The 12925-nt window shown below is 38.8% G+C and overlaps 1 protein-coding gene across 1 annotated transcript in view; it reads left to right on the top strand.

Moving 5' to 3' along the window:
• The window catches only part of LOC132857335 (collagen alpha-3(IX) chain-like), a 29975-nt gene that overhangs the window by 1451 nt on the left and 15599 nt on the right, over positions 1-12925 (top strand). Inside the window, exons 2-8 of the mRNA XM_060887306.1 lie at positions 3023-3094; positions 4221-4350; positions 6712-7108; positions 7956-8036; positions 9068-9085; positions 10395-10487; positions 11393-11428. Coding sequence (XP_060743289.1) covers positions 3023-3094; positions 4221-4350; positions 6712-7108; positions 7956-8036; positions 9068-9085; positions 10395-10487; positions 11393-11428 — 827 coding nt within the window. The remainder of the gene's footprint in view (positions 1-3022; positions 3095-4220; positions 4351-6711; positions 7109-7955; positions 8037-9067; positions 9086-10394; positions 10488-11392; positions 11429-12925) is intronic.

Raw genomic sequence — 12925 nt, forward strand, 5'->3', positions numbered from 1 at the left:
AAGCGGGCGGTGTGGCCTCAATGGCCTTAAATTGCATTAAATCTTGTTGTTTTAAACACAATTATGCTGCAAATTTTTTTTTTATCTACATTTAAGTTCCTTGTTATAGGTAACTGCATTTTTTTTTTAAATTCCCAGTTAATTCCCATATATTCCCGTTAATTCCCATATATTCCTGTTAATTCCCATATATTCCCGTTAATTCCCATGGAAAGTTTCCAGCCTTGAAAATTCCCGGAATTGTGCAACCCTATGTACAAGTCATGTACACTACTGTATATATTCACTATATAGGAGCTGCCGAGCTGATTAAAGAGACACAGATCGTTATCTCTAATTGTAGAGACCTTTAAGGCAACTAGCAGAACCGAGTTACTGCTGATGTAGCGGAGTGTCTCAGTGTCATGAGGATATTTTTCAGGATAAATTGTGCAGAACGTGTCCAGTGTCGAGCTCTGTTCCCGTTCTGCAGGACGGACTCAAACACCGACGGACAGAAATAGCCGGCGTGTCATACTGTAATATTATGACAGATAATCTTTCTCCTGATGATTCATCTGCTTTAGAAAGCCTGCAATATTAACCCTTCATAGGGATTTATGTTCATATAGCATACATTACTGCAAATGGTATTTAGCTCAGACAGAGACTGACCAATCCTGACCTCCCTGGGCCCTTGATCCCTGATGGTTATTATTTACTGAGGGATGTGCATTCATATTGACCTGGCATTATGCCCATTCCAGTTTGATTGAGAGACTATAAACATTGGCATTTAGGTGCGCTATCACGTTACTTTTTGTACTGGTCCCCACACAGATGTCGCTGCTGGAAAGCACAGCGCGGTCATCGAGCTGCCGTTTATAAACACCGTTGCCCGTGGGCGTTTATTCACGTGAATGTTCACGCAATAAATTGTTGTGTGACAGACAGACAGGCCAGGAGATGCACTGGCAGCACTGCACAGCTAATTTAGCTAGTCAGATAGAGACTAGAGACAGAATCACATCAACTTAACTTTACTGTTATTTGCTCTTGCTGACATCAAACCTGAAGAGAACACGAGTTTACCTGATTGCTGTTCTCGCATTTCACTCTTATTTTCTTTCTCTTTTCATGGCCAGATGGATAGCTCCGCTTCATATTGTCATCTACACAGTAAACATTAACACGCGCTGTAAAATGAGGCGCGGGAGGCGGGGCCTTGAGTAATTTGCGGGGCCCTACGCAACTTGCGTAGTGAGCGTATAGGGCCAATCGGCTCTGAACTCAGAGTCCAAGAAATGACATCATGCTGTTTACAGATGTCTCATGAACAAAAAGTAAACGATAAAAACTAAATTGTACTTTTTTTTTTTTAGCATTTGTAGGAGTCCCCAGTGTTAGTACTTTGTTTCAGTAGTTCTAGAAGGAGTCCCCAGTGTCAGTACTTTGTTTCAGTATTTTCAGAAGGAGTCTCCAGTGTCAGTACTTTGTTTCAGTATTTACAGAAGGAGTCTCCAGTGTCAGTACTTTGTTTCAGTAGTTCTAAAAGGAGTCTCCAGTGTCAGTACTTTGTTTCAGTATTTACAGAAGGAGTCTCCAGTGTCAGTACTTTGTTTCAGTATTTACAGAAGGAGTCTCCAGTGTCAGTACTTTGTTTCAGTATTTACAGAAGGAGTCTCCAGTGTCAGTACTTTGTTTCAGTAGTTCTAGAAGGAGTCTCCAGTGTCAGTACTTTGAGCACTATGTTTATGGAATTAGTCTCCAGTGTCAGTACTTTGAGCACTATGTTTATGGAAGGAGTCTCCAGTGTCAGTACTTTGAGCACTATGTTTATGGAAGGAGTCTCCAGTGTCAGTACTTTATTTAATCCTTTTCTTTTTTATATTACCCATAATACCACCAGATCACCATACTGTCTCTTTGATTGGTGAATGATTTTCATCCTAAATAAAACTGAGATCAGGAGAAAAACAGTCCAGGATCCACTGCACATATACACAATACTTACATTATTATTTTCACTGTTAGCTTCATCCCCTACAGAGGGACATTTTAATCCTTTAACCCTTTATTACAAATACACTGGAGCTTAAAATGACATTTTCACTCAGTATAAAGAAATGAATGATTTTATCTCCACAAGTCTGATCTAAAATGAGTCAGTACACCGAGACTTGTGTTTGTCCCTCTGTTGATAATCTTACGCTGAATTTTAGTGTTGAAGATAAATAAATCCGAGCTGCTTTTTAGACAAACAAACACTCAGAGCATCTCAGAGAGCAGAAATGGGTTTGATATCAACATTTACTCTGAAGATACAAACATTTTGATGAAGTTCTACAAATTCTTAAAGTCCCGAGTGTCCACTTTGATACGAGCTTCATATTAACACCACTGTGGAGCGAGACACGAGGAAGACGTTCGGTCGTCAACACGGACACGATAAAAACAAGAGGAAACTCCATTTACTGGTAAGAGCAGGGTTTATCGGCTGGTCGTTTCCTTTCTGTCTTGGAAGCCACTTTCTAAATGTCATAACATACTGTATACTGCTGTTTTATTCAGAAGCCACAAACCACACAAAGTCTGTCTGGTTGCGTAATTTCAACCATTTTCTTCCCCAATGTGTTTTGTGGTGTGAGGAAGCTGGGTGGCCAAGCCTCAGACAACCTGACAGGAATTCTCACATGATTTCTGAGGCATAGACAACAACATGGCTGTTTCATCTGTGTTCCAGCTGTGAAATCTCTGATGACCTGAAGCATGACTGATGACACAGGAGTTTTATGACACGGCTGTAAAGCTGAAGATTAACAGTCTTGACTAGCATCCCTGGGTTGAGTAATATTCCAATACAGCGGCTCTGACAGTTATCACAGCTCCGGTACATTATTAATGCCCCGGTTTGAATGTGTGATTGTTTCTATAGTAACAGGGACTTGGGATGTGGAAAATGGAGAACGTCTCAGACCTGCAGTATAACCACGTAGAAATGTGGCACGATTTATGTTGATAATCTGTTCTTTCTCTTTTCCAGAGCTGGATTTAAACAGACTTGATGGTGACTCTGTGTGCCCACCACTGAGGAACGGACAAGATGACCTCCCAGGTAAAATCCAGCATGGAAACAGAAGATGTTCAGATGATTTGTGGGCTCTTCCACAGCTGCCTCCATCTCCATTTCTATGTTATCTTTTCTACCCTCAAAGTTGACTTCAAATCCTTCTCCAATTCTTTCTTAAATCTGCTTTCCTTCCTTTTAATCCTCTCCTCTCATATATCTTTTTTTATGTTTCATGTTCTCCACCTTCTTCATCATCATTCAGGATATTTTTGGATCTGCAGCTGCTTGCTGGATCTTCTCATTCTGGATCTTCTCACAGTGCTTCAACTTCCTGTCTTATTTTTCAGAACCTTTTTACTCTGCTTGTGTCCTCCACCTTTTACTAGATCTTTTTCATTTGGATGTTCTTATTCTTGTTTTCATCTTCTGAATCTTCTACATTTTCTGGAACCTCTTTACCAGATTTCTTCCAGCATGTTCAAACAGCAACGCAAGAAAAAAACCTTGGTTCTGGGGATAAAGCCTCGAAAGCTGTAGCTGCTTTATACAACCTAAATATTTCTACCTGTTCACCTCCTCCCTGGCCAGACCCTTTAGCACTGAGCGTTTTATTCATTAGAGATGGAGAACTTGAGGAGACGTCGTTCCAAAACCTCCTCAGATCTTTAATGTGCCAAATAAAAGGTTCCACCATCAGCAGCAGGAACACTTCAGGCTCAGCAAGATCTTAATTGGTTGCACTCTGTTGGTTTTAGCAAATCTGTGCAGAAGCTAAAACCACAAATCGCAGTCATGTGCGGACGCTGAAATGTGTGTAAGCGGATTTTAAGGACCTGATTTTCAGCACGGATTATTACACTACTCATTACTGCTGAAATTCTGTTCAGCTAGTGCTCGCTAATGATAACCACATGAACTAAACTGAACTAAACTGTACAGTAAGAAGCTGTAGGGACTAAAAATAGCATAGATAGAAGTGTGTGTGTGTGTGTGTGTGTGTGTGTGTGTGTGTGTGTGTGTGCATGAACAGAAATATCTCACAGTTTTGACTTTGTGGGGACAGCAAGAAAGCTTTAATTTAAAAATATTAATGTGTGTATGTGTGTGTGTGTGTATGTGTGTGTGTGCGTGTGTGCCTGTGTTGTTGTGTTCGTGCATGTGTGTGTGTTAGGTTTTGACCTGATCACACAGTTACAGTCGGATGTGACTCCGCTGAAGGGTGTGAGGAAGGTGGAAGGCTCCACATCTACTCAGTTGGCCTACAGACTCGACCGTGAGGCTAACTTCCAGATCCCCACCAGGTAACACACACACACACACACACTACTTACAACTACGCACTACTATCACTACACTCAAATGTTCTCTTAAAGCTGATCTCCTCTCAGCTCTCAGTTGCCTGATCAGTTAATGCTACGGTTCTAATGCTAGTGTTCCTAATAAAGTAGCATAGGGTGTAACAGGATGCCATCGCGTGTAAGAACCACCAGTCATGATGATACACACGCCTAGAGTCCTGTACGTATTTGTATCTGTTCAGAACACACTATCTCACACACACACACACACACACAGGTACACACGTATGTAAAAATACTCGTGTTCATTACAGGTGTTGCATTATTACAGGTTACACACGGATGTTCAACAATAATGATAACAATAAGATCTGAAACATGTCCGAACTCATGTGTCACCAGAAAGAGCACACAGAAGCTTCGAGACTGCACAAAAGCTAAGAAAAGTGCATATCTGCACAGCTGTTATGCCCCAAACACACACTCAGCATGTGCACATCTGCTGATGATTATAGAGTAAACCACCTCAAACACAGCGCATTCTTCACTACAACGAGTCGGCTCCATACCTTAGACCAGACTCAAGTCCGTCAGCTGCGAGCATGCGATGCTAAACTGGTAGCCTCTGACTTAGCTACATGTAGATCCAATGATGCATGGAGCTGTTGAATTCTGGATTCTGATTGGTTAGAAGCAATTAGTTAGACCAATCAGGAGCATCTTTGCAATTAATTGTATATATTAATTCATTTCTATAGCAACAGCTGGTTCACACGAACGTGTTCAGTGGACGATCCACAGCTTTAAACAGCAACGTTGCTAATTACAATATAGTTTGAATCATTTGGTGAAGAATCAAAGAGAGTGAGAAGATGGAGAGAGTTAAAGCTTCGTTTATTTTACTGTCCAACAGGAAACTCATTTTTATCACTGTACCTTGGTCCGTTTACGAGCTGGTAAAAATCCGTCTGTAAACACCCCCCCTGCAGAGACCTCTGCCCCGTTAAGATTCCGTACCCCAGAGGCAGCCACGATTCCTATCCTGACTTGGCACATTTGCCCCCTGGATCAGATCAGGTGCTTTTTTCCAGCTTTAAGCTCATCCAGTGAAAAGGCCCTTTGAAATGATCACGGTGGGGAATTTGCTCCCAGGCCACGAGGCTTTGAAGATTAAAGTGCCACCACTTTCCATTGATCTCGTATTGGTGTATTTGATCATGTGGCTCTGGAGTCAGGATGGACAGAGGATCGGCACCATGTGATCAGCAGAGCATTTCTCCTTCCTCTACTTTTTTACCAGGTTCCTATTCTTTTTCATCATCCTCTTCTTCACCAGCCTCTTCTTCTTCACCAGCCTCTTCTTCTTCACCAGCCAATCCTTCTCCATCACCAGCCTCTTCTTCTTCTTCACCAGCCTCTCCTTTTTCTTCACCAGCCTCTCCTTTTTCTACACCAGCCTCTTCTTCTTCTTCACCAGCCTCTTCTTCTCCGTCACCAGCCTCTCCTTCTTCTTCACCAGACTCTCCTTCTGCTTCACCAGCCTCTCCTTCTTCTTCACCAGCCTCTCCTTTTTCTACACCAGCCTCTTCTTCTTCTTCTTCACCAGCCTCTCCTTTTTCTACTCCAGCCTCTTCTTCTTCACCAGCCTCTCTTTTTTCTACACCAGCCTCTTCTTCTTCTTCTTCTTCACCAGCCTCTCCTTTTTCTACACCAGCCTCTTCTTCTTCTACTCCAGCCTCTTCTTCTTCTTCACCAGCCTCTCCTTCTTCTACACCAGCCTCTCCTTCTTCTTCACCAGCCTCTTCTTCTTCTTCTTCTTCTTCTTCTTCTTCTTCTTCTTCTTCTTCTTCTTCTTCTTCACCAGCCTCTTTATCTTTTTTCCCAGCCTCTTCTTCCTCCCAAGGTTCTGTTACTTGAGTCGAATCACCAGTGATCTATAGAGAACCCTAAGGAACCTCAGTACACTGAGAAACCAGAAAGAAGTATAAACTTCTCTGTCCTGAAGATGTCTATAAACTTTACCTTGGACACTGGAGACTAATTCCATACATGTTAAACAAACATCTCCTCACAGAACACATTTACTGCTTAAAAAAAGGTTTAGAAAAAAATTGGTTCCTGAAAAGTTCTTCAAGGGTTGAATGGTTCCCACAGAGGGACAGCTAAAACTGTATTTATCCAGTCTATCCAGGTCCAGTTTAATAACGTAAACTATTTCTTTTAATAAAAATAAAAGAATAGAAAGGAAATATATTGTTTTCCAGTTTTGGTAAAGTTCATTGTTTCTTCTGATGTATAAACAGCATTCTGATCAATTATATGACTTTGAAAGAGTTAACGCATGTCTGCTCTTGATCTCCTGAGGCCGACCTTCCCCAGAGGCTTCCCGGCAGAGTACTCGGTCATGACCACGTTCCGCATGATCAAGAACACGGTGAACAAAGTGTGGAACCTGTGGCAGGTGGTGGATGAGGACGGCTCGAAGCAGGTGGGGATGCGTATGAATGGAGACCAGCAGGCCCTCGAGTTCTTCCTCACCACTATGGACGGAGACCTTCAGACCGTCATTTTCCCAGGCCTCTCTGTGCTCTTCAACACCAAGTGGCACAAAGTGATGATCGGCGTGGAGAGCGAGATGGTCACACTGTATGTGGACTGCCAGCCCGTCGACCAAAAGCCAATTAAGGAGAAGGGTTACGTCAGCACGGATGGAGAAACTCTCTTCGGGAGACTGGACGCTGACCCTAGCAGCTCTGTGGTGGTAAGAATGCTCCTGATTGGTGATGAACATCCTCAAACTGTTCATCAGGTCATTCGGTTATTGAAGCAAACGTTTATGAATCACAATAGACCGAGATCTGATTCTTTCCTGTTCTGCAAATCAGTGTTGGAGTCAGTGAATCGTTTGGTTTTGATAAGATTCACTCTTCTGTAATTAAGTGATAACAATGTTAGAGTCACTGAATCATTTGAGCACGACATCCTCTCTAATTTAGACTGATTTAAACTGAGAAATAATCCTTAATAATTCATCAAATCAGTGTTAGATTCATTGAATCATTTAGGCAGCAAGACGAGATTCTATCCCCTTTAATTGAGAAAGTCACTGTTAGCATTTCAGTTGTGATTCACTCCTATCTTATTCAGCAAATCAGTGTCTTGCTGAATCATTTAGCTCAAGACTGTGTTTCACTTTTTGTTCATTTTACAAAGCAGTGTTTCAGTCTAAACAGTGAATCTTTAAGTATAAGATTTATTTTGAGTAGAATCATTTTGTTTCAACAGTTCACTATATGACTCAGTGAATCCTTTTGGGTGACTAAGGTGTCCTCAGCTCAGTGAGTCAGTTGAGATATTAGATTCAATCATTTCTCTTTGAGCTCATTTGGAGATTTCTAGCAATTTGCTGTGAATCATTTAATTCAATAGATTCAAATGAGTCACTGAAAAGAATACAAATGTGTTCCTGTATTCTTGGCTCTGAGTATCAGATTATGAGCAAGTTAATTGTGATTAAAAATTGATGTCGGTGTGTTCATTATTGTCCTTTCTCCTTGATGACACTTATGTTACACAACATTTATATCAGTTTGTTTGTGCTGTTCTAGTTTGAGGTGCAGTGGATGCTGATTCACTGTGACCCAAAGAGAGCTCAGAGAGAAAGCTGCACCGAGCTGCCTATAGCCGAGGTAATCGTCACATCACCCGTCTCTCAGCTTTTGTAGCCGGTAGCTAGCTAACAGTCTTGTAGCTAATAGTGAGATCAATTCTAAATCAACACATGGATGCTAAACACATAAGACATTTGCATATCTTCTAATTTTGTTTCATTACAGGTCCATGCTAATGCTAATTTGTAAACCAGTTTGTTATTTTTTGACCATTAAAAACATTTGACTTTTTAAATGTTTTACTAGGCTTTATTAGACTTTTCCCATCTCCAGTCTGAATGTTACTTTTATACGTGTGATGTCACAATTATTTTTTTTCTCCACCTCCGTTAAGCTCATTTAAATGTAAATAATTATGAATTACTATAAATTCAAGCATTTCTGGGTCTACATGGGCGGAGCTTAAGTTAATATGTAATTGATACTATACAAAATAGCGTGATGTTAGCTAGCTAGCAATATAATTCCACCTATTGTTACCTAGCTAAAGATCACAAAATGTACAGTAGCTGCCTAGGTTGGTCACAAACTTGGTTACAGGTATAAACGTCCTAACATTAGAAGGCTAGTTAGCAAACCTTCTTACCTAGATATGCTTACAATGAATTTTTCTTGACATTCGCATGCTTGCTAGCCAAGTGAAGTTTTGGTATCTACTGTATCTAAAAAAAATTACATTGCTGTAGCTGCCTAGCAAAGCTAACATCAAGACTGTTGTATTGTGTAATTATGCTAAAGGTTAGCTGATCACATTAACAAGCTCCGCCCACACTGACTTGGGAACATGAGCAAATTTTACATTTATCATAAAGTTTAATTAACGTTAACGAGGTTTTTTATGTAATTACAGCTCAAATGCAAGCTTTACGCAAATATTTAAATCCTTAAAAGCTGTGCTAGCATTAGCATATTAGCAGCAAAGTTTACATCCTTGCTTTTTGCTGTTGTTTTGTTGTTTGTTTTGATTTATTTTTCTGATTCTGCTGGTGAGGTGTGGGGCAGCAGTTCTCACTAACTCTAGAATAATTCTCTCCTTTTTGCTTCTTCAGATGTATGCCAATGCTGAGGTACTTCATTTTTTTCACTTTATATTTTTTTTTTAAGCCAATAATCTACTCCAATGCTTTGTTGCTTAATCGACCTCATTGCTTTCTGCTGTACTTACTGGTTGCTCCAATCACCTCAATGTGACAGGTAGATTCAAACATTATAATTCTATGCTAAAGATGCTAATTATGTCCACAAAATCTAGAGAGTTCATAGTTTTGTGAAATTTGTATTTCAAAATGCTATTTGTAGTGATTTTTAGTGATCTGAAGTTTAGATTAAAGTCATTTAAATGAGATTAGTGCAATGTTTGTAAAGTACTATAAAGCAATACTTGAGTAAAAGTACAAGTAAATCGTACTAGAAAAAGACTTCCGTAGAAGTGAAAGTTACCTTTTAGAATATTACTCAAGTAAAAGTCTTAAAGTATCTGATATTTAATGTACTTAAGTATCAAAAGTCATTTTCTGATATTTAATGTACTTAAGTATTTGAAGTAAAAGTAAAAAGTAAAATTTCAGTGAATTTCGGTAGACATAAGAGACACTTCATCCGGTAGGAAGCATCGAAGAATCTTTCATTCCAATGTACAGAAACATTTCTTGCAAATACGGCCACGGGTGTATAACGTCACCGAGTTCACCACTATCGTCAGGGTGGTCGTCTACGATAACAGGAGGTCCTCCAGTAGGTGCTTCCATGGTGGTTTCAGTTGTGCTTCCGCCTCCTTTAGCAACATTATGCTGAAATAGAGCGTGCGGAGCGTAATGCTATTTAGGAGCAGTGATTCGCCAAACCTCCCTTATTGCAGTCGCACACATTTCTTCTGACTTTATTTTGTAGTAACGAGTAACGAAGACGCTTAGTGGAAACATATCGGAGTAAAAGTCTACATTTTATCTAGGAAATGTAGTGAAGTAAGAGTGAAATTTAAAGTTTAGCGAAGTAAAGTACAGATATGTGAAATTTCTACTTAAGTACAGTAACGAAGTATTTGTACTCCGTTACATTACAACTCTGGATTAGTGTACATGCTGAAGTGGGCGGGGCTAATGTTGGGTAAAGTTGAATTATTAATATAAACTGTTATGAGTTCACGCTAACATAAGGGAAGGCGAACGCTAGCTTAGCAAAGGCAAGCTAGTGAGCCTGTCTGATCAGACACAATGCTGTGAATGAATTAAATGTTGTTAATCCACCTTCACTGTAGTTCGAATTAAAACTGAATGTAGAATGTCTCTTCAGTAGGTCAGGTGTAGATGTAAAGGACATTGCACATTTACAAAGTGCTCCACGTTGATTTTTTGTGGTATCTCTCGTTCCGTTCAGCCCGACCCCAAACCCATCCCTGGGCCTGCTGGACCACCGGGTCCTCCAGGAGCTCGGGGACCTGCTGGAGAAGATGGTCGTGATGGAAGAGATGTAAGTCTTACTTTCTTGACTGTTTTAGTTTCTATATATATATATATATATACTTTTAGTAAAATATCCGTATTAGTTGTCATAGTAACAGCATAAATACTGATTAGTGTATCAGTGTTGTTCTTATTATTGTTACCATAGCAATATTTACTGCTGAAAAAAAAAAAAACATTTTAAAAAGGTTTAACAATTTAAAAAGGATTATTACTTTTATATCAACGGTAATTAACTGTATTTTACTAAACAGCTACACAAAAACTTGGACGTAATTATGATATTCTAATAATTAATCATTAATAATGAACAAAAGGAATATACTGTATATTCCTGTATATACTGTATATATTCTGTTTACTCATGATTTTACAACAATATTATTTTGATTAAATTAATAATTTTGGATTATATATAATATACACTTTTATTTTCACTGAATACGCTAGGAATAAACTAAGCTGTGACTCGTGCAAAGGTGTTTGTTTATTTATTTATTTAATTATTCATCGATAGCTCATTTCCAAATGCCTAAGAGAATAGTGTTAGTGTAGTAGTGTAATAGTGTTTAAAATTCACTTTACCCTTGTATGAATATCGGTCAATGATGCCACATTCGCTCAGCATCTCCTCACCTCACACATCATGTTTACTTCCATCTCCTTCAGAAAAGGCAGTTTTACGATATTTTATTTTAGCCCCATCCCTGGCCTCATTATCTTGATCACTGACGAGGGTTTAATGAGACAGAGGAAGTGACATTCTGTCCTGTGCTCTTTTTCCAGCGGCTCATTATAGACTTACGCTTCCGTGTGTAGGCACTAGAGTCTGCTCGTTAGAGATTTAGACCTGGATCTTGTCTCTATGAGTCATTGTGATTGAGTTTTACATCCGGTTTTATTTCTTTCCAGGGTATTCCAGGAACACCGGGCACTCCTGGTGCAGCTGTGAGTATAAAACCACTTCACGCAGAACAAAAAATCGAGGAGACGTCAAAGCAGCGATCTACTGTTCAAAATAGAATGGTCAAAAAACACATTTTCCTCCTAAAATGGCCAGGGGTTGCCAAGTAGTTAGTGCTGTAACAGTGAACTACTGCAGTCACTGTTTATGGTTATTTATTAACTAAATTAATTACATTAATTGATTAAATTGAAGAAAAATAAGCTGTAATCATCCTCTACAATATAAAAAATGGGTAACTGTAAATATGTAAAAAAGATTTTATTTAAAAAAAATGCTTATTCAAATGAATTATTATATTATATTATATATTGAAAAAATATAGAAAATATATATATCTATACTGTGTATATATATATATATATATATATATATATATATATATATATATATATATATATGTATATATATATATATATATACTGTGTGTATATATATATATATATATATATATATATATATATATATATATATGAGAGAGAGAGAGAGAAAATAGAAGAAAACAAATATATAACATATCGTCGCTGTCTGGCGGAATCCTCGTATCTCCAAAACCGTTATTTTTCAGGAGATTAAAAAAACGCCGTACCTTATCTGCAGTGCACAGGGTTTAGTCCGCGTTGCAGTGGATTGTCTTGCGCTAAATTCCTGTCCTCAGACGAGCACCAGAACTAGCGGGGGTCAAGATTTTTTTTCTTTGAGCCCAGTGTTTTGAAGACATTTACCTCAGAAGACGTGTTGATTCGTTGCGACTCTTCTTGAGGAGAAATATGCTATATAGAAATATACTACATTTAGTGATTCATTTATAACTCATTACCCATGATGCTATACATATTACAGTAAAATACTGTATGATTATAGTCCAGCTTTTTACTGTACACTTTCACAGATATTTACTCCGTAAACTACACTAAGGGTTAACAGTGTATGCTGCTTATCTAGGAAGCTTCACTCAGATTGGAAAATGACTTTACTGGCAGGTTTGTTGATCTGGGATTAGATAGAGATATGCAGTACTGAATATACATCATGCAGAAACACAGCCTTTGTCCTGACGACTGAATACATTTATATACTGAATTATATCGCCTCATTAGTACATCTGACCATGGATTAGATCTTTCCTCTCGTCTATTAATTAATTGAATTTGACTTCCTTTATTAAAACCTCTCATACTTTTCATTCACCTCATTTAATTAACGCAACTGAATCTATCCATGTGGTTATAAACCCATTATAATAGATCTATAAGCCTTTCCTAAATCTCTCTCTATGTATTGAGTCATTTAGTGGCTTGGTTTTTTATTTAATCTACAAGTACCCAGTGCAATACTTATCCCAAAAGTGAGGTGTTTACTATCGCACCTCTAATCCAGGCTTTAACCTGCACATCAGCTTTATTAATCACACAGAAAGATAAGTGTGTAACAGCACCTCCATCCAATCAGAAGTAATGTGGAGGTGATGCTTTATCAGA

Source organism: Tachysurus vachellii, chromosome 14 (assembly GCF_030014155.1).
Source record: "Tachysurus vachellii isolate PV-2020 chromosome 14, HZAU_Pvac_v1, whole genome shotgun sequence".
NCBI classification, from domain to species: domain Eukaryota; kingdom Metazoa; phylum Chordata; class Actinopteri; order Siluriformes; family Bagridae; genus Tachysurus; species Tachysurus vachellii.